This window comes from Amphiura filiformis, chromosome 3 (genome assembly GCF_039555335.1).
Source record: "Amphiura filiformis chromosome 3, Afil_fr2py, whole genome shotgun sequence".
Taxonomy (NCBI): Eukaryota; Metazoa; Echinodermata; class Ophiuroidea; order Amphilepidida; family Amphiuridae; genus Amphiura; species Amphiura filiformis.
In genome coordinates this window covers 10895968-10918073 of record NC_092630.1, presented here as the reverse complement: position 1 = coordinate 10918073, position 22106 = coordinate 10895968, and the positions used below count along the sequence as shown (strand labels likewise).

Below are 22106 nucleotides of genomic sequence, written 5' to 3'. Positions count from 1 at the left end.
ATGTTTGGGTTCGTAAGCTTTGTACTTCCACTCTGAGACACGTATCGAAATGCCAAAGTGAGTTATCCGACTTTGCACAAATTTTAACCAGAGGCACTTTCATATCTCTATCAGTGACCTCTGCTTCACAAACGTGACTTCTTCAATGTGCAATGTATCGCTGAATTACGGGTCAAAACAAAAATATCACAGTGCAAAGTCAGCTAACTCAGTGTCTGGAAATTGGATGGCATTCTGGTTGATTCTTGAGAGAAAAAGAAAAAATAATTCTAAAGCTACATAAATATAATAAAATCATAGAGGAAAAGAAGAAATGAGAAAGATAGCGGTTAAAGATGAGATGGTATAAAGAGAGAGAGTGAGTAAGAGAGAGAAGGAAATAAGTATGAGGATAGAACATCAACCTCAGCCACGCTACCAAACCCAGCTCAAGGGCACGCTATTCACAACTGTCTATATAACAATTTCATCAGCCTCATGCCCAAAGACACAGTTCATACAGATTCCATCACCCACAACAACAACTTTGGCCTCTATAACCCATGCTATTTATCTAAACAGGCTAACACTAATGAACTGTGCCTGGAGGCTGATGTTACTGAGCAAAATATAAAGTGGCTGGCGGTTGTTCTAGTCCGTTTCGTATCCCCATACTTGTCGATAACTTACATTCTATAGGTGAGATTAGACATGTGTTTTGTGAAGATGGAATCATGACGGGAATAATGAGGAAGAAACATTATAATAAATGCATGAGAATGATGACAAAATGATAATAATTGGCAATTCCATTATAATCCACACTACCCCTGTGTAAGATTTTGGAAACATGTTCCACAGAGGGAGTATGAATTTTAAATGGAATTAGCACATTAGGCAGCTCCTTTTGAATTTCACACACCCTCTGAGAAAGCTTCAACCTGAATCTTTCACAGCGGGAGCACGCATTTCAAATGGAGCTGCCTAATGTGTTAATTCTATTTGAAATTCATACCCCCTCCGTGGAACAAATTTCCAAAATCATCCACAGGGGTAGTGTGGATTTCAAATCGAATAGCCCAATCAACTCCACCATGAGGAGGGCGAATAAATAATATGCATGTATGTATTACTAGGCACTGTATGGTTATAATTCAAGCTATGTATATATTGACATTTTCAAACTATATGCAATAACACTTCCGGCATGAATTTCACATTATGTTTGACACCAAGACTAGTATTACTAGTTGTAGGTTTGGTATGCGTATATTCAGTCTCTATTAGTTTCCTCATGGGGTCAAATTCCCCCAGCTTTGCATTGTATTCATAGGATCTTAAAGAGATTGCTATTACGTCTCCTTGTAGGGCATATTTCCCCAGCTTTGCAATGTATTGGAAGGATCTTAAGAAATCCTGATTAGTTTTCTTGTGGGGCTAATTTCCCCAGCTTTGTGATACACTTGAAGGATCTTCACCATGGATCTTCACAGATCCCTATTTAGTTTCCATGTAAGTCAATTTCCCCCAGCTTTGCAACGTATTCTATTCAAAGGATCTTAAGAGTACTGCAGCCCTTTGCTGGGTTGGATTTAGAAGACTTACTTAACCACACATGAAATATAGCCTATACCATACTCATTATACAGTTTTCTAAGTACATGTAGCAGGTACATGTACACTCTTATTCCCACACCTTGTGCATACCACAGATTTGGTACTGTATTTCACCTGTCTTTTGAACTTTGAACCCAAAATAATTTATTCAATTCTTGGACACTCCCATATCAATTATTCATGAATCATAGATGATTTGTATCTATTTGTCCATTTGTAAATTTTTATCTTTTTTATGTTTCATCTGTAACGAATGATTCAAAATTGAACAAAAATTATCTGGAATCATAGTTAAGGCCATTATGTTTTTAAACTCTGTATTTTAAGAGTCTCTGAATTTGTATGCATGTATCACAATTGCCAACATGGAAATATATGCCAAATCGCAAGGTGTTTTTTTTTTCACCCTATGTGTTTTTGTAAATTTTGCACATGACACTCATAAGCAATGTGCAATTCATAATACCATGATGTTAACACCGCACAGCCTATGGAGAAATGATATAACCGATGAACTGCTCTAATCCAATTATGATCTCCCTAGTTCTACGCCTGCACGGAATTTTTTTTTTTTAACGAGCCATAATAATGAACAATAGTACATTGTTATTATATCACAAAAGCCCATACATTATGTATATACACTGAGGGTTCTTTAATATCAATTTATAAAATATTATTGCAAGATTTATATTGAAACTGCTGTTGAGACAAAAATAAGATGCCAGCTCATTAACATTTTTTGTTCTACATTACTGAGCCATCTAATTAAAGAATGATTACATAATTTTCGGATGTAGTGAGGCTTCTTTAATAATATATTAAATATGCAAGATTATTCATTGAAACTGCTGTTGAGACAAAAATAAGATGCCAGCTCATTAACATTTTTTGTTCTACATTACTGAGCCATCTAATTAAAGAATAAAATTTCATAATTTTCAGATGTAGTGGTATTAAAAGATAATGATGAGAGTAAATATGTGCTTACAACATAAGAAATAAAAACTGTATTTTTGGCAAAGCAAGCATTTTCTTTTATGATTATGTTTGGAATGTGGCTGAAATATGATATCAATCAATATGGTTGTATCCTTTAAATGATGCAATATTTGATTTAGGCTTGGGCAATATGCTACTGCAAGCGTTTGATATATTTATAGTAATCAAATTTCTTGTGGTTTACAGCCATATCTCTCTGTCCATTGGCTTCTGGTAAAGATACTGAACACATCCACCATGCTTTCTCTGTGTGGCAGGATCTTTGCCCGGCTTAAAATCAAAAGAGAAAGATCTCTGTTGTGATTTTGTTAATACTTAATGATACTAAAATGCTTTGGTGTAGACACACATGGGGATTTATATTATAGCATCTATAAATGTGCAAATGAGATCCACCATCATGTTTTCACTGCTAACCGGTAACATTATATTAGCTAGCAAATGCCATTAAAGGGGCATCTCCATTTTTTTCCAAGAAAAAATATTTGTGAGATTTTAAGATGAACTGCTATAAATATTAACAGTAGTATCATTGAAAACCGGGCAACCTAAAAACCGGGTAACCTGAAAAACTGCGCAACCTGAAAACCAGGCAACCTGAAAACCGGGCAACCTGAAAACCAGGCAACCTGAAAACCGGGCAACCTGAAAACCAGGCAACCTGAAAACCGTAAAATGTAGTTGAATCTAAACTCTAGCAATAAAGTATTGTATACAATTTTTGGTTATTGACTGACAAAGGATTCATTATGGTTTTGAAAAAGTAAATTGAATTCTCTAAATTTAACATCATGTGATAACCAACAATATGGTACTTATTTCCACTTGTATACTTGTATTACTCAAGTTAAAAACACACCTATCACACTGTAATTGGAACTTGATAATTTACGCAGATTGAAATCGTTTAGAATTAGCTGATTGCATGTAATTCCCAGAGGGAAGCTTAGTTGAAAATCTACTTAACGAGCCATTCAAATATATTCATCCGGCTTGCGAATCACAATCAGTTTTCTGCGCCATAGGTCGGTCTGCATAATTTTAAAGTATATCTAGAGCCAAAATTATGTTCACTCCATGGCAAGCAGCATTAATTACAAATTCATCAATATCTGCATATATTTCACAATAGCACACCATGCAATGCTAACACTGCCGATCATGGCATTAAGTAGTTAATTGCTTCCAACGTAATCAATATTAATGATTGAAAATCGAATCATTTGGCCCGGCAAATAAACAAAAACAAAGAAATGACACAAGTACTCTCTCATTAAAGTCGTGGTGTAGCGATGATTAGTCACATACGGTTGACTCACTGAATTTGTGGTGCGAATAATTTAGTTTCCACTTTTTTGGGTTTTATTTGCAGTATAAAATGGGATATGAATTGATCCGAAATATATAATATCGTAGTTTTCACTATCTGGACTGTCATATTCCATTATTGCTGTTACATTCATGCAATGGGGTATTCCTGTTGAAATCCATACACCCCTGTAGCATACATGACCTTAATCTCTCACACAAGGGGTGTGTTCCACAGGGGGTATATGGATTTCAACTAGAATAGCCCAATTTATTTGGCCTTCACTGGCAGATCCAAGATTTGAAAAAATAAATGGTCAAATTACTGAAGGGCAGCAAGGCTTGCTTTATCTGTGCAGATAATACCAATTTAAACCTTCACTAAACTCATGTCTCAGAAAAATCAATTTGAGACAAAGTTATTTCTAGCTCTGAGCTATATTTATCATATCGGCCTAAGATGAGCAATTCAATAGGAGGTAGGCAACTAGTTTATACATGATTTTAATGTACTGAATGTACTGTAATATATACCTTTTTTGAGTAACATAATTAGCAATGACACTTTTCGACAAAGATGTTTAATTGTTCTCAACATAGGCATAATTTACACAATTTGAAACTTTTTTTTATAGCTTAACTTCACACTTAGGGCAAGATATACACTAATAACTTTGAATTACATATCCCAAAACTAATCCAATCATCATAATCCTAATTGCTTTATTCAAAATGTTACTATTTGTAAACATATGCTTTAACTTCAGATTTATATTCTGCAGACGCAATACTTTCAGCTTGTAGCAAATCTTATCCTAATATTATTGAATCTACTGCCATGGAGCCGTAGGCTTTCCATGTCACCTGTCTAGCTCTATGCAGGTATGAGAAAATACATTTAAAATCCACACTCCCCCTGTGGAAGATTTTGGAAATAGGTGCATATATTCCACAGGGGGAGCATGAATTTCAAATGGAATTAGCACATTAACCATCTCTATTTTAAACTCACTCTCCCTCTGTGGAAGATTCAGGTTCAAACTCAATCTCAGAGGGTGTATGGATTTCAAATAAGAGCTGCTTCATGTGTTCATTCCATTTGAAATTCATACTCCCCCTGTGGAGGATATTTCCAACATTTTCCACAGGGGTGGACTTTAATGGAATAGCCTAATGGGTGATGACAACATACGCTTTGCACAGAAGCGTTTATTGCAAAATTCTTTCACTGCCTTCTTGAGGAAGCAATAACAAACTGTACACAAGTTGTTATAACACACAACAAATTTTTAAAGCTCTTTATTTATATATTGCACACAACACATTTTTTTGCAAAGCAGTCTCTTTATTTATTTACCGCAATGCATGATTTTAAAACAAAATTGAGGACTATGTTCATGACGCTTTGCTGATTTTTTTAAAATAGTATTTGGCAAATAAAATGGAACATGCAATATGCTCACTGGGAAATCTAAAACATACCGTACCTACTTCTTTTTGGTCAATATCAATATGGAATTCATGTTGTTGTTAGTAATACATGTATGTGTCATTCAGTGTTGTTCTAGTTTTCTGTATTGCTTTTTTACACTTAATCTACAAAAATAAATAAAATCCTTTTTTTTTTATTACACAGGATTTCTGACAGCCAGAAATATATGGGAAGTTTTCTATTTGGTAATTATTTATATTCAGTGAAATGTATAGACTATCTAAATGTCATCAGTTTCAAACCATACATTTTTCAACCAATTTGTCTTACCAATCATGCTATCCACAACCAATGATTAGAAATAATTGATCTCCAAATAAAACAAATTCCTTCATGCTGTAAAATCCCTGATAGAAACATCAGAAAAATTTAGTATTTTCATAAATTATACAAAATTTGCTACATTACACATGTATTATACATCACCTCTACTTACTTTAAAAGTAAATGTTTCGTTGAAAACGGGGTTCAGAGTCTTCCTGTGGACCTTAGTCTCGAATTTTTTCTTCTTGTCAGGCAGTAAGTATACTTTGACATAAGGATCTGATGTCCCTGAGAAGTCCATACCTGGAAGATCAGCTGCCTGGATCACCCCGACTGTAAGCTAAAAAAGGTCAAAGATCAAGAGGTTTAAGGTCAGCAAGTTTCAAGGTCAAAGTTAAGATCACTAACCCCAGGACTGTCTTTTGGAATTTGCAGGAGAGCATTAAATGGCTCGTCTGGAGCCTTTGTTATTCTAAAATTTTGTTTATCATAATTATTTAATACTAACTTTTGTAAAGGGTGCCACAACAACACGCTCTGCGTTCAGTGGCATCCTCATCATTTTCACCATATTATACGATGTTTGTAAAAGCTTTTTGCTATTGTAATTATTTAATGGATGGAATTTGATGAAATAAAACTGAACTGAACTGAGCTGTTTAGAGCATTTACAATAGAATGTAAGGGAAGAATGGTCAACAAGGAGAGCTAAAAATCACTCTCCTAAATCAGATTTAAGGAGAGCAGCAGAGAGTGACTGCTCTTGCTCTCTTCAAAAGGCAGTCCCTGCTAACCGACATGCGTGACAATATCTTCATTCTAATATGTATAATTATACCAATTACTATGTACTTTATATTTTATGACATGACACAGGGCCCCTGTAATAGCAGATTTATCTGAAGGGTAACCCTGCATAAATATGGTTTTAATAAATAAATAAAGAAATAATAAAAGATGTTTAAACCTCAATAACATCTCCACTTGTGACAAAACATTTTAATAATTATTTTAAATTAATTCATTAATTTCCAAACTCGACTGAATTAAAAATAACTCTATGAAGAAGTTAACATTTTAACACAAATATTTGTGAAGCTGAATTAAGGAACAATGCAAGCCTATTTTGCAACATCCACTTTTGTTACTTTCGTCAAAATATAATCAATTTTTTAAATTATCTTTACAAATTGTATTCATCCCATGAATTGAATGGACAAATAACATGTATCACCTGGTTTGCATGGACAACAATGGACAATACGGATATGTCCATTGGACATACGCTGCTTTAAATAAGCACCATTTTAAACATGGATGTATAAATATCCAGATGCACATAAAATTTGTCCATCCAATTATTTAAATATTATTAATAACAAAGATTCCTACTTTTCCTTCTTGGAAGTCATAATCTAAGGAAAATTGTAGCTTGCCGAGTTTGACCTCACTCTTCACTGAGTCTGTATCGCCTTCTTCTTCCTGGCCATTCTCCAAATCATCGACATCAGGCTGTACCTGTTTCCATGGAAACGAGAGAAAATATCAAACCAAAATGAGACTTCATTGTCGATTACATGTCTAGCTTTGGTCAGTTGTTAAAACATGAAAGGCGGTGATAAAAGTGAAGGGCTTGAGCACTGAAAGCCAACAGTGACAAGATGATGACTACTAAAATAGATAACATTTCCACATTTTGAGAATGACGACATTTACATAGATCTAATTATAGGGCTCCTTCACTTTTGTGCCATCAATTTTGTTTTATCAACTGACAAAGACTGCAAATATAATGTAAGAACCCTTACCTTGGTGTGTAGCTCACAAATACAAATATTTACCAATATTACAAACTTTTACAACTTTAATAAACAAATTTGACAAAAAAATGTTAGTACAACTAAACTAACAAAATTAAACACCAAGAGTATAAAAGAGGAAAACGGAGTTAGGTAAAATACATTTAACCATAATTAACAATCACTTTTTACAACATTAACTTTTCAAGAAATGTAACAAAAATCACTAGGTCAACTCAACTTTTGTATGAATTAGATATAATGTAACATTCAATGTGTATAGAAATTGGAAGTAATAATTAAAAAACATGGGACTATTACTGTGTGTTTTAAATGAACAGATGATACAAGGGGTTCAGAGCTTAGAGTTGAGGTGATTTGAAATCATTTTGATGTAAAATAAGAATAGAGGGATGGGATTATAATGTCATCAATCCATTCAAAAATATGTCAATACACAATAAAGTGGAAAACTCTCTCATAAACATTGCATGTTCTTTAAAATGCATCACTCATTTTGAAATAAGGATATGACACGGTTTCAGATTTGAAGCAGGTTTGACTGCCAAAAATGGCAAAATATAAAGTTTCAAAAAATATTGTTTTAAATATGTTTTCTAGACTGAAATTTTGTGCAGAATTCATTTCTGAAGTCAGAAATGCACAAAATATGTCATTGTTTTCCTGATATGAGCATTACAGTAGAGGCATATGCTTTTGACGGAAATAAAAATATGAGATCCATAAGTGAAAACATCATCACAACATATTTGAACTCTATTGGCACACTTATAAAGGCTCTGCAAGGCTCACATCATGTTGTAGTGCAAGTCTGACATCTGATTGGTGCACACACATTGAATATAGGTCACATGATTGCGCAATATTACAGGTACTAATTGTTCCCGATTTTGCTCAAAAATGGGGTGGCGAATCAATTTGATAAAAAATTAGAACTTAAAAATATGCATTTTAGCACAAGTTTGATACTATATCCCTGTAGTACTGTATCATGGGAATAACTGATTAGTTTTTCTGAAGTCAGAAATGCAAAATCTGTCATTGTTTTCCTGATATGACCATTACAGTAGAGGCATATGCTTTTGACGGAAATAAAAATATGAGATCCATAAGTGACAACATCATCACAACATATTTGAACTCTATTGGCACACTTATAAAGGCTCTGCAAGGCTCACATCATGTTGTAGTGCAAGTCTGACATCTGATTGGTGCACACACATTGAATATAGGTCACATGATTGCTAATATTACAGGTACTAATTGTTCGATTTTGCTCAAAAATGGGGTGGCGAAATCAATTTGTTAAAAAATTAGAACTCAAAAAATATGCATTTTAGCACAAGTTTGGTACTATATCCCTGTAGTACTGTATCATGGGAATAACTGATTAGTTTTTTAAACATGTCACCCTCATATTTTTTTTTTTTGCGATTTTTCGAAATGCCAAATTTTACGTAATTTACAGATGTCACAAATTGTTAAAAAAATTAGAAAAGAAAATTGAGAAGGAATGGAAAGATATTAATGTTATACCCAAGTAGGAACTTATACTGTGCATAACTGATTAGTTTTTCAAGCCTATAGCTCTTGTAGTTTTCTTGTAATCCCGATTTTTATAAATGGCAGGAATTTTTACACACATCAAAATTTTAAGGGGTAGGGGAAACATTTTTACATTTTGCAAGTTTTTCCCTTAGTTAAAATGAACAAAGTTAGGTATTAAATGAAAGCCCATTCAATACTGCATAGACTGGTAGGTCAACCATCACTGTAGCACCTTCCTATCAAGAGTTATGATTTTTCAAATAATTTTTTTGCGAAAACAGCTTATTTTGGCATGTCAATTGTCACGAGGCATGTCATATTTGAATGATTCTGGCACGCAAATGATTAAGTCAATCACAAAACAAATACCTGAATCCATTAAATAGTACCCTCAGCTGATATGTTAACATTTTAAAGGGCCATATCTATGTATATTGTAGACTCTATGAGTATACAAAGTTGGCATGTGAAAATTTTTGTCACCCAAAAAGTGCATTTTTCGGGCAAAATCGGCCACAAATCAACATTTTGTAGCAAAAGAATGTACGATGCACGCGTTTTGACAAAAAAATCATGTTCTACAAACAATTTTACCCTAGAAAAGACACCTTAGAAATTAAACATAGCTATTTTCACTCTGGAGTGAATTTTTACACACTTTGGCAGTGAAACCTGCTTCAAATCTGAGACCATGTCATATGTTGAGGGGTATGGGAGTATAATAATGTCATGTCAATTCATTCAAAAAGATATTAAAATACAGTCACTTTACTCTATCATAAATATCTCATGTTCTTAGAGTTTGATACCTCACTCAAGAATGGACTATTCCAGTTGAAATTCATACACCCCTATGGAAGACATGACCTTAATCTCCGACACATGGGGTAGATTTCAAATGGCATCACCCCTTCAGGTAACCACAATTAAAATTCACACTCCCTGTGTGGATGTTTAAGGTCATGTCTTCTAGGGGGTGTTTGTATTTCAACTAGAATAGCATAATAATGATATGATAAGGGTATGGGAGTATAACGTCACATCAATTGATTAAAAACATATGTACCAAGACAACTTTTAAAAAATGACATTGAGGTCACCTTAAGCAACAGTATATTTTTATGTTCTACATTAGTACATGTACCTTACATTCTTACATTATACTAATTTAATAAGCACCATTGAGTGTGGTGTATTGGGGTAGCATTGATGTGTATTATAGCACCACTTAGTGTGGGGGTTGTGGGATAGGGAGGAGTGTGTGCGAGATAATACATTATAAATAATCTGCTACTTAGTCTCCGATGCATGATGATACACTTAATTTACAGTACACCTTTATAAATATTTGTCATTTACAGGAGATAACATAGTATTATCTATGATAACATACCATTTGCTATCTACTGAAGATAGCATAGTTTACCATATACTGAAGCATCATTTGCTATCTACTGAAGATAGCATAGTTTACCATATACTAAGCATCATTTGCTATCTACTGAAGATAGCATAGTTTACCATATACTGAAGCATAATTTGCTATCTACTATCTACTGAAGATAGCAGAGTTTATGATATACTGAAGCATCATTTGCTATATATGAAGATAACAAAGCTTGCTATCTATTAAAGTTAACACCCAGTGTGCTATCTACTGTCGGTAGCATACTTTGCTATCTACGAAAGATAGCATTTTTTCTTATCACTGTAGATAGCATTCTGTTTGCTATCTACTGAAGATAGCACTTAGCAATAAAAGATCCCATACTGTTTATCTACTAAAGATAGCATGCTTTGCTATCTACTGAAGATAACATAGTTTGATCTACTGAAGATAGCATAGTTTGATCTACCGAAGATAGGATATATTGTTTGCCATCTACTAAAGACAGCATATTCTGCTAGAGCTATCAACAGCAAAATAGCATATCCTTTGCTATTTACTGAAACCAGTGACCTAAGATATTGATATTATGATTTAATTCTGTAATTCTACCTGTGCGATATTAACATTTTTCTATTTCTTGAAGAGGCTAGTAATCTATCTTCCCTCTCGCATATTGCCAATAATAACAAATATTGCTTATGCTTAGTTAACAATCTGGATATCCCATAAGTCTAGCTTACACAACCATATATATAATATCTATCCACCCACCCACACAATTCAGCAACGTGTCTCAGCCAAACATAATTCACCTCCACCAAAATTTGCTAACATATGTAATCAAAGGAAATGACTTAAATGACATACTACTAAAAATAGGACCTTATATATGCTGAAATCTATCCTCTGAGAATCAATATTTAACCATTGAAACATGATGAAAATGAGGGTCATTCACAGAACACACTGTGGTTTGTAATTAAGCTTTGGATGGCAGGGATCGAGCAGGTGATATGACTTATACATGTACATGTACACTAGTCTCATCCGCAGACTCATCATAATGATCAATCAGGGTGTAAATACATGACTGGCTGTAATTCCACATGCGAGAAAGGCTAAGTACATGCATGGGTTTTTTTGTACGGTGGCCGCCATTAAATATTACTGAGCACTAATACTGCTACACAGATATATATGGGAGATGTTGTTTTCTCTCTTGCGATGAACATGCCCTGAATTGATTATAGGCTAGGTTACATTTTCTTTCTTCCGGATATTTAATTCCATTATTTTGTTGTATTAGAAAGCTATACAATTTAAACCATGTCAATGCAAGGAATCAAATTCCAAACAAATTAAGACATTGTATGACTTGCGAGCTTTACGTGTCTATAAATAGATATTTTGAACAGCCAAATGAAAATAAGACTTCTGTTATTTGCACAGTAAGGTGCAAATTTTTTTTTCTCATTTTAAAAATGCAAATTATATTCATATCTAAGTAATTAATTCTGCTGTTAGAGAGAATCAAATATGTAAACAAATTATAAAACAATTTATGTAAAACAATAAATAGCCTGAAAAGAAACGACACTGATGCAGCTGCGTTTTATTTCGACAAACTGTTCAAATTGTTTTAAGGAGATTTTGTAACACATGTATATCAATTATCATGTATTAAACAACAGCAAAACCAAGTACATGTGTAACACAGTACAGGCATTAAAAATAAATATGATATTTCATGCACATTACTGGTATGTCTGCTTTTAGATTAATAATTTATCTTCCACTATTACAAGAATGTCTTGAATTGAAATCAGACTTTGATGAAAATAGTGTTTTATCTATCATTGATTTGACCTCCTATTTTATAAGGATTTACAGCAATTCTAATGACTAAGCAGGTCAAAAAAGGAATATTTTTGTTTCAATCCTTTTATCATCCATACATTATTCATTTACTAAACAAACACGACTAGGTCAAAGTATCGTTTCATAATAATTTGTCAAAAATGACCTTCGTTTTAAATTCACCACTCTTAGTCATAAATAGGGTTGTTCACTTGCTTCCTTTCCTACCACCTGACCTCGGAATCCTTATTTGATAAAAAAAATGCCATGAAATTATTTGCTCTACAACTATGCTATATGAGTAACGATTATATGAACAGACCATGAGGGTAATACTACTAGTGTGTAGGATCAATAATATGCATGCAAGGTTAGCGCAAGGTCGTGTGTCTTGAGCTCGCCACCAAAAAAAGGTGGCGACGTTACATTTTGCCAAAGTCGACTCAAAACAAATGATGATATCTCTGTCAAGCAAGAAGGTATTGTCATGCTTGTGGTCTCATTTTATTGCTAAATAAAATGCACTTTCAACCCTGTAAAAAGAAATACTTGAACTTTTTTAATACTGACACTGTGCTTCATAGAATTCAGAATGGGCAAGGTGGCGGTGGTGGGGGATGTGGTGGTGGGGGATGTGGTACACACAAACTCTATGGGATTGGTATTTTTAGCGCGTAATCTGCTTCTGTAAAGACTGTAAATTGGATTTGGACTCTATTTAGCATCTAAAACACTCATGGCCTTACAGCTAAACAATTCTACTAATTGTTTTTAATAATTTATGATTGGTTTAGTCTAGAAAATACAAACTTTTCCATACAAAACTACCCGTTGTCATATTAAACACTGTAGTAAGTAATGCAGATGTCTTCAAAATCTAAAAGTTACTGTAAAATGTTAATTACTTGTCCTATCATAGTCAAAGTATAGATTTTCTGAAGGGAAATTTGACGAGGAATCTAAATATGGACATATTTTTTCTGCATGGGTTAGAGGGAAAATGTTTAGGATCAAAATATGTTGAATTGTAAAAAAATCTAACATACTTTGGGACACCCTATATTCCTAGATTACCAAACAGCTGTGATTTTGGTTTCCTCCAAAGTCAGTTGGCTCTCCATATCCTCTAACCAAATGAATGTTGTTTACTTCCAGTTTATTACTGTAAGTTGGTAATAAGCAATGCATTGAGTGACCCATTTTTTATAAAAATATTTTTTATTCCACCCTGTAAAACTTGCAGGTCCCCCTGTATAATGAGTTGAAATGTATATATTTGAATTGCTTATGCCTTCAGCTTTCCAAAAATGTATACTTTTGCTAGTTTAGGGTTGATGATAGTCGAGATAATCTAATTAGGAACCCGGTTGGTGTAAAAATTCATAATATTTGTCATGTAACGCTAAGGGTGGCGAGTTCAGGACACACGGCCGCAAGTATAATTTATTCTTCTTGCAGTATACTATAGTATACCGTCGCACACCTTATACCAAGTGTACAGTGCGTCCCAGATAATAATTGGAGACCTTTTAATGTGAAATAGTGCTGTTATTTCAAATGCCAATGTATGTATTTTAACTTTTTTAGTTTCGGTTTTCACATCTGCATTTCTTCTTTCGATTGATTCTTTATTTCACAAGTCCGCTCTAAAGATAGTTATAATCTGAATGATCAACTAAACTGTTTATTCCAAATAATTTGATCTCATCAATGTTAGTCCCTGTCTCTTTTTACTCCTATTGAAAGTCATTAAATCCACAGTCCGAAATTTTTGAGATATTTTCTCAAAATATCAAGTGCTATCCCAAGAACCACCAAACCAATGCTAGGCTTGTTTGCACTCATTTTAATGCGTTTTTCATGCTAATTCCAAATATGGTCATGATAATGTACAATTCTGAAATTTTTGAATTTTCAAAAAAAAATTGAAACTTGTGTTGCAATCGTCAGCTGCGTGGAGGAGGTTAAATCCAAATATATCCGACATCATCTCCTGTCTGTAACATACTATAATTAACAGCTAGCTTCCCAACCTTAATTAATTAAACTATCTCAGACCAGATTTAATTTCAGCGCAGACTAAAGCAATAGCATCCTACCTCATCCTTGGCATCTTTAAAGGATTACCATCGTATCCATCCCCTGGGTCATACCGTGTGTAAAAATGGTTACTATGACTAATGGTATGGCATGCAGAAGCCAAACCGATTTTCAGCCATTTTGTTAATTAAATAGATGTTTGTAAATAATTTAATGTTGCACTTAAGGGCTGGGGTATGAATGTTTGGACAGTATTTATTTTGGGACATTAGAGCACAGCAGACATATCGAATTGCATTCTGATATCAAATAATTTTGATTTTTTGAAATTCGCAATTTAATACACATTTTATGGCAAATCATTAAAAATTGATATTTTTGATATTTAACAGTACTTGAAGTAAACTTTATAAATCTAATGATTTATACTTAAAGTGTATGAAGGTGGGATGAAAAGCCGACGATCAATTGAAAATTTTGACCTTTTTATTGAAGATATGGATTTTTTCTCAAAACACCAAAAAAATTAGGTCTTTTGGGAAAAAATCCATATCTTCAATATGAAAGTCAAAATTTTCAATTGACCGTCGGCTTTTCCTCCCTGCTACATACACTTTAAGAATATATCATTAGATTTATATAATTACCGAGGACTGTTATATATCAAAAATTTGAAAAATATCAAATTTTTATAATTTGTCATAAAATTTATATTACATTGTGATTTTCAAAAAATGAAAATGATTTGATATCAGAAAGACATGCTTCAGAATGCAATTCGATAGGTCTGAGGTGCTCTCATGTCCCACAAAAAATACTGTCGAAACGCAATAAACGCTCATTTTAGATCCCTTAAGTGATTTATATGGTTTTAAGGATTCCGGTGGAATTTCATCCTAGCATCTTAGCATCTAAAAATCAGAAATTTGGAGTTGTTGATTTCTTGCACAGATTTTTAATGCAATATGAAATCCTATAAACAAACCTATTCACCAATATTTGCACAAAAACAAATGCTAATGATACAAATGAAAGTGTATAATCTGAAATAATTAGGGTCATTACCTAACCACATTTTGCGTTTTGTTCTCAAAATTACAAAAAATGCAATTAGCGTAGTAGGCTGACGATATTTTGTTGTGCTAAGAAAACGATCATCCCAAGAAATCTATTACTAAATTTACCAGATTCCTACAGTTAATGGATATGAAATTTCTTTACTGATTGCGATCTATCTACTTCTGTATTATATGTCCTATTGTTCAAATTGATATTTAATCCAAATGAATCAAAATGATGATGTAAGTATTAAAAGAAATCATTTCCAAATAAAATTATTGAACTTCATTTTATAATCAAAAAAATTGCCAACTCACAAATGTCTAATCCTGTCAAAAACCATCTACAAAACAACAAACCAAGTACTAAATACTGTCTGTCATATTTCAATGTCAGCCCATTAAGTTGGAGAGTTATTTTTAAATTTGCTACAGCTAGTATCTATTATGAGTAAATGATGTGATGTCTGATCAACAACGACAGATGTCAAAACACTTTATCATGTACCTCATTTTGATGATGTTTTTAACTCTACGTAGCCAATTAGATACATCTGTATCACATCGTTGTAAACAAATCTCAATTCCGTTAGGGTATATACATTAATATTCATAAAAAAGTATGCAAATTTTGTTAGACTGACAATTTTGGAAAATTAGCTGTATTTTGAAGCGTCATTTACGACAGCTTAAAATTCTGTATGATTGATTTTAGAATTGGTTGATTTAGATGATGTGCCAGATAAAACTGCTACATGTAACCTTTCCCCTATTATAAATTACCCTTTTATAGAAGACTCCTTCTCTAAAGGCAAAATGTAATTCAAGTGCAAATTAAACATGAGGATGTTACGCCAATTCCACAGTGGGAATAATCAATCTCACACTTTTTTTTGAATAGTCATATTCTATCTTGATGAAATTAAAAACATCACTAGTAAAAATGGCATGATCGTTATTTCTAAAAAGGTCTTAAATGTCAGCTACATCATTAAACATCTGGCATATTTGACTAAATGTATCTATTAAATAGAGCAGAAGGGGTAGATGGTACATGTAAAGGTCATGCCATACATAGGGATGCTCCCTCTATAGGCCAATGTGCCCATCACCTTTTCTCCTTGGCATATGGATCTGACTCCCCTGAATTAATGGCAAAATTGAACCCAAATTGTCTTAGGTTTTACAAAAAAATTGAAAAAAGGACCCATAGACCAAAATTGGCTTTGAAAAAGGGGTCATTGATATACCAAAAGGCTGAAAATGCTACACATGTTTACGGCACATCCCTGTATGGTCATTTGTACCGAGTACCCCTGGGGGTTGCCAATTCCCCACACAATGAGTCTGTAGAAGGGGCACTCTGTAAATGTAAGCATTTTCCTCAATGTTATTTAGTTGGTTACATCCAATAATAGTGCATTAAATTATATCTACTGTTAAAATCTTCATAGCAAGACCTCAATGTTCATTTTTGCACACCACTCAAACAATGAAGCAGTCCATGCATGTGCTCTTTGCTCTTTTGCACAACAAATTGTACTTATATGATTTGCAAATATAATGCCATTTTCATTTCATTTCAACAGCTAAATGTTTACATTACATTTCAACATATGCAGTAAACATTCACTGTAGAGCAAGATATCTGTCTGTAGCATCTTCACAGCACATAGCCAATAATGCATTTATACATCAAATTGCTCATTGCGGTATACCAATGTACTATTTATATTGCATTTCTCATGAATATTTTACCTGCACACATCACCCCTATTCACAAAATGACCCTTTTAGACTGTGCTGTGCAGACTGTCGAGTTGTTAAAGGTACTCATGTATAAGGAGACGGAGTAGATTTGTCGATATCTCTATGAGCAATATCAAATTGGGTCACTTGCATAAAAGGAACAAATGTACGACCCTGGTTAGATGGTTTAGATAAAATCTTAATGTGATTCCAACTGATTCTGGAAGGATATCTTGAAAAATACATTTGAAAAATATATATGGTGCATACAAAATGAAATATCGATAATTATATCTATGAGCAATTTGAAAATGGGTTATTTATACAAAAAGAGTATGGCTATTATAGGCCAGCTGGACTGTTGGGAATTGAAATCTTACGATGATTTTGTAAGAATATCTTTTTGGTAATATAGTTGAAAATATATTTGGTGCATACAAAATGAGTTATCGATAATTTTATAAGCGCCAAATGGGTTATTTATTCAAAATGAGTATGACTCTAGCTGGATTGTTTGGAATTGAAATCTTAAAGATGATTGTGAAGGGTTCTTGAAAATGTTGGGGAAAACTATATTTGATGAAAACAACAATAAACTGAAAACTACCGATTTAAACATCTTCCATATTTCAACGTAGTTTTACATATTCCAACATAGTTCTACAAAATGTGAAAATATCTTAAGGGTTAGCTGAATACTGAACAATTTTAGTAATAAACATTTTCAATAGGAAAAGCAAAAAACATTTCCAAAAAAAAAAGAAGAAATAAATAAAGATGCAAACAAATCATTTAACAAGAAAAGAATCAGCTGAACTGTCAAAACTAAAACTTCAACTTCGAAAATCTGTTACCTGACGTAAAACAAGCATATCTATCAAATAGACCTCCCCTAACTCCATGGCAACATCAAAACCTCTAGCATCTACATGTAAACCAAGATGCTGATATTTAGTGTAGCCATGGACCATGCATACCATACATGATGTCACCCACCTGCTACACTGTGAAATGAAAAGGAAGATTGAGGTGACCGAAGCTTAACACCTACAGCAAAACTAACGATAACACTCTTAAAGAGACTGCATTGTTAGACCCATTACTGACACTCGTAGCTTTAGGGCTTGGCAGTTAAGTGTCAGTGATGGTGTTTACGTGGTGTGATGTTGTCAGTTGTAAATTTATTTGTGATGATACTACATGTAAACTAAATTTTCTTCAAATGTTAGGAGAGCTTTTAAAGGTAAACTACCTGCACTAACAACTATAAAACACCAGTTCCACTCACTTCCTTACTATACATGTAGGCCTCAAAATGAGGTGGACCTGGGGCCAGTGTCCCACAAAAATTAGTCCGGGCCTGAAAAGTTTACATTCTACAGACCCACACTTTATCCTCCTAATTTGTTCATGCATGGAAAAATTGTGTAGTTTTCATTTGTACCCTTTAACAGATCCATTTTAACTTTCAAATTTGGGCCCTCATAAATGTGTTTCAACCCCTAATAAATTTAAATTAAGGGGTAAAAAGACCCACTAATGTTTGCTTACTTTGAGAACTGTGTTACTTCATTCCTTTCTCGTACCTAATATTTTGTTGCTGAATACTTATTACAGTACATAATAATACTTATTTTAACTATCACTAATACTTATTATTTCAATTAATACTAATACTTATTTCAAGTTTATTCCATACCAGAGTGTAACAGACGGTTGCTATTACATAAAGCTCAATGCTATCATAGCATCCCAACAAATTTCACTGGATATACTATTTATTTATCAAGGATGAACCTGTGGATTTAGTACTGTGAACTATGTAACATTGATTGATGTTGCTATCGATTAACATGACAAATAGAAATAAATAAAACAATCCAAATCCCAACCTAATGCAGATGTACTTTTTCATGTAAAACATGTAGTCCCTATTCTGAAATAGGAATACAATACCTTTTGTTTGGATCAACACTTCAATCAGGATCATCTCTAGGGTGCCGTCACAGTTTATATTAATTCTAACAAACATGTCTTAAATTAGAATTATGATAAAAGAACTTTTATACTGCCCTTTGATCAGTTCAAAATAGATATTTCACAACATTGTGACTTAATATAGAAAAGCGTAGGTACATGAAACACCCCAGAGAAGCATTGCACGCAACATTCACACCTTTGTCTTCAGTACTGATCAAAGTATTATTAGCTTGATATACATCTTAACCCAGGCCATAGCATATCATTCTCACATGTTTTGATGACAGATTGCAGGAGGACAGTGTAGATATGGACTCAGATGTTCCAAAGAATTCACTTTCATTTACTAAAAAAACTGTACAAAATGTGTAAAAACATTAGTCAGCATTTACTACTTAAAAACTAATGTACAAACTAATATAACTAGAAAACTTAATGTACTGATACTGCAATACATATTTTAAAATGTATACATAATACAAGCACACTCTGGCATCCCCCCTCCACACACGCGCACCCAACACTGTAAAGACCAGGAAATGACGACATAAGATTTTCCAACTATTATAAAGGACCTTTAATTCTGCCCCTGACACACCCTGAAAAGATCAGCAAATGAGGACCTAAGATTTTCAAACCAAGGACCTTTATTAAACTTGGCTCTATCTAAACAAGGACTTCTAAACTGAAACTCTGTGCCAAACCGTGGACTCGCCTGATGCCTTACAATCCAACCTGACCCTGCACATCAAAAAGGGGACATAGTTTTATATGCTTTTTGATGTTGTTTGCAATACCCTAATTGAATGGATCCGAAGATGTCTGCGGTTACTGGGAGTCCACTGTTATGTGAAAGGTATTCTGGTCAACAATCTTGGTTGCAAGCGTTTACTAACACACACACATACACACATTTACATTAAGAAACTTGGAACAGATAAAATAATCTCGTATCAAATTAAATTGGTCAGGTAGAGTGATGAATGACCATTTAGCTAGCACCTTTTCATTAGTCTACAACATGAAAACATGTACACAATATAATTTCGCATGTGGCTTAATGGAACCAAGTTTGCACTCTAGAATTAACAGTCTCTTGTATATTAAATTTTATTCCAAATGGCAAATTATATAATAAAAACCAAGGTGTTCAGATGTGATGTGCATTTTTGTGTGTGTGTGTCTTTTTGTCCGGTTGATCTCACGAGGCGGTTATCTGTTTGTGTGTCTTTGTATGAAGCATGTTTGTGTCAGTGTATGGTGTTTGTGTATCTCTATATGTGACACGATCTGGTCCATGGGGGCCAAAGGCGGCAAATTTGAAACTTAGATAAAGATCAAAATATGGAGTAAAAGACAATAAAATACATAAGAAAATAGACATCAAAAAACTTCATAACTTCATAACCATGTATGCTAGACCTTTGGTGTTTTCAGTAAATGATAAACTATTGTATGTAGAATATAGTAATTACAGTATACAACTCGATTTTCAAAAATGCCTTCTTTGGCCCCCATGGACCAGATCATGTAACATATATGCTTTGATATGTGGGCGTGGGGGTGTACGTGTCAGGGTGTGCGTTTGGGTGGACTGTCTGTGTACATGTATGACAATTGAATGAGTCTCCTATCTGTCTGTCATATCAGCCCATCATTATAGTACATGTAGCATCCCATGAATACTGATCATACCTAACATTAAACCTTACAAACATTGAACCTTCAGTAGCCTGATCAAATAGCTGATAAGGTGAATAGAATCAACACACTCAATAGTAAGAGTAGATACCATTGTCAATTATACACTCTATGAATATATATTAATACCAAATTGATGTACTGTATTCTACGTGAAGATGAACTTACAATATGATATATTCAAATTGGATGATAAACAACCATGAATGAAACACCAACGTACTAACTATAATTATAATCTGTCTCATCGCAAGTTGAGAGTAACGCCATGTTGGATTTTGCCGTGGCTGATGCGAGTCACATAATCCTAATCCTGAAGGGCGTATACATATGCGTAGAAGAGTGATCTGTCCGTACGCTGGCAATGCAACTGCGTAAACGCATTGATTTGAATCTGCCACTGTGAAATCCAACACGGTGTTACAGAAACAAATTAATGCCATCACTTTGGCTAAAAATACTTCAACTGGTCATTTATTTCGTTAAATCGCATCACGTTTTTCTCGCCATGGAGACCGCATCGTCATATGCTTCCAAATACTTGAATTTGGTGATTTATTTTCATGATAGCATGACATTTTTACCTTACCATGGGGATTTGGTGAATGTTAGAAAAGCATAATGAAATTGTGGCTCCATTAGATAATGTGCTTATCCGCAGAAAAATAGTCCCTTTGCGCTTCTCCACATGTTAAGGGGGTGATTTTGGCATTATTCCATGTGGATTTAGCTCAAGAGCTGTCTACTCTTATCATGAGGCACAGGAGGAATGAAAACTAGACAAAAATCAAATAAAATAAAGCTAATTCTCCAATTCTGAATTTCAAAATTTTTTCTGTAATGTGAATGGATTTTGAAAATAAAAGGGTTGTTACGAACATGAGTAAGATTTAATCTTTCCCTAGAAAAGTCCTTTTCAGAGGGCTGAGCTTTTGGAACTCTAGCAAGTGCCATCTTCAGAGTGGAAGGGTCATTGCAATTGAAATGTGAATATAGATGAATTTTATAAAATCCAGTGAAATGGGCACAAATTTTGACACTGCAGTAGAATTAAAATAATGACCTGCATACAAAGCAGGTGCATCTGATGGTTAACCCCTTCAGCCCCACTGACTATTCATACCATATCTCTGATTGGCTAAATACATAATATAGTCCTCTTTGTAACCAATCAAAGTAGTTCTTAGAAGCTAGTGCCCATAAGTGAGCATGTATGGAAGACTAGTGTCAAATGAAATATGGTGATGGGTAATAAAGGGACAATTGAAACAAGCAATTCAATAGCAAGCCTTCAAGTCACA

General features: G+C 33.8%; 1 protein-coding gene across 4 annotated transcripts in view; it reads right to left on the bottom strand.

The window, feature by feature from the left end:
* Positions 1 to 22106, bottom strand: part of LOC140148022 (synaptotagmin-1-like) — an 85891-nt gene that overhangs the window by 24115 nt on the left and 39670 nt on the right. For 2 of the 4 annotated variants that reach the window (XM_072169850.1, XM_072169851.1), the window contains exons 4-5: positions 7055 to 7180; positions 5835 to 6002 (exon numbers count right to left, since the gene is read on the bottom strand). In XM_072169850.1, the coding sequence (XP_072025951.1) occupies positions 5835 to 6002; positions 7055 to 7180 (294 nt within the window). Of the gene's footprint in view, positions 1 to 5834; positions 6003 to 7054; positions 7181 to 17978; positions 18117 to 22106 lie in introns of those variants that run through there. The other 2 variants (XM_072169853.1, XM_072169852.1) reach the window with 2 other exon arrangements.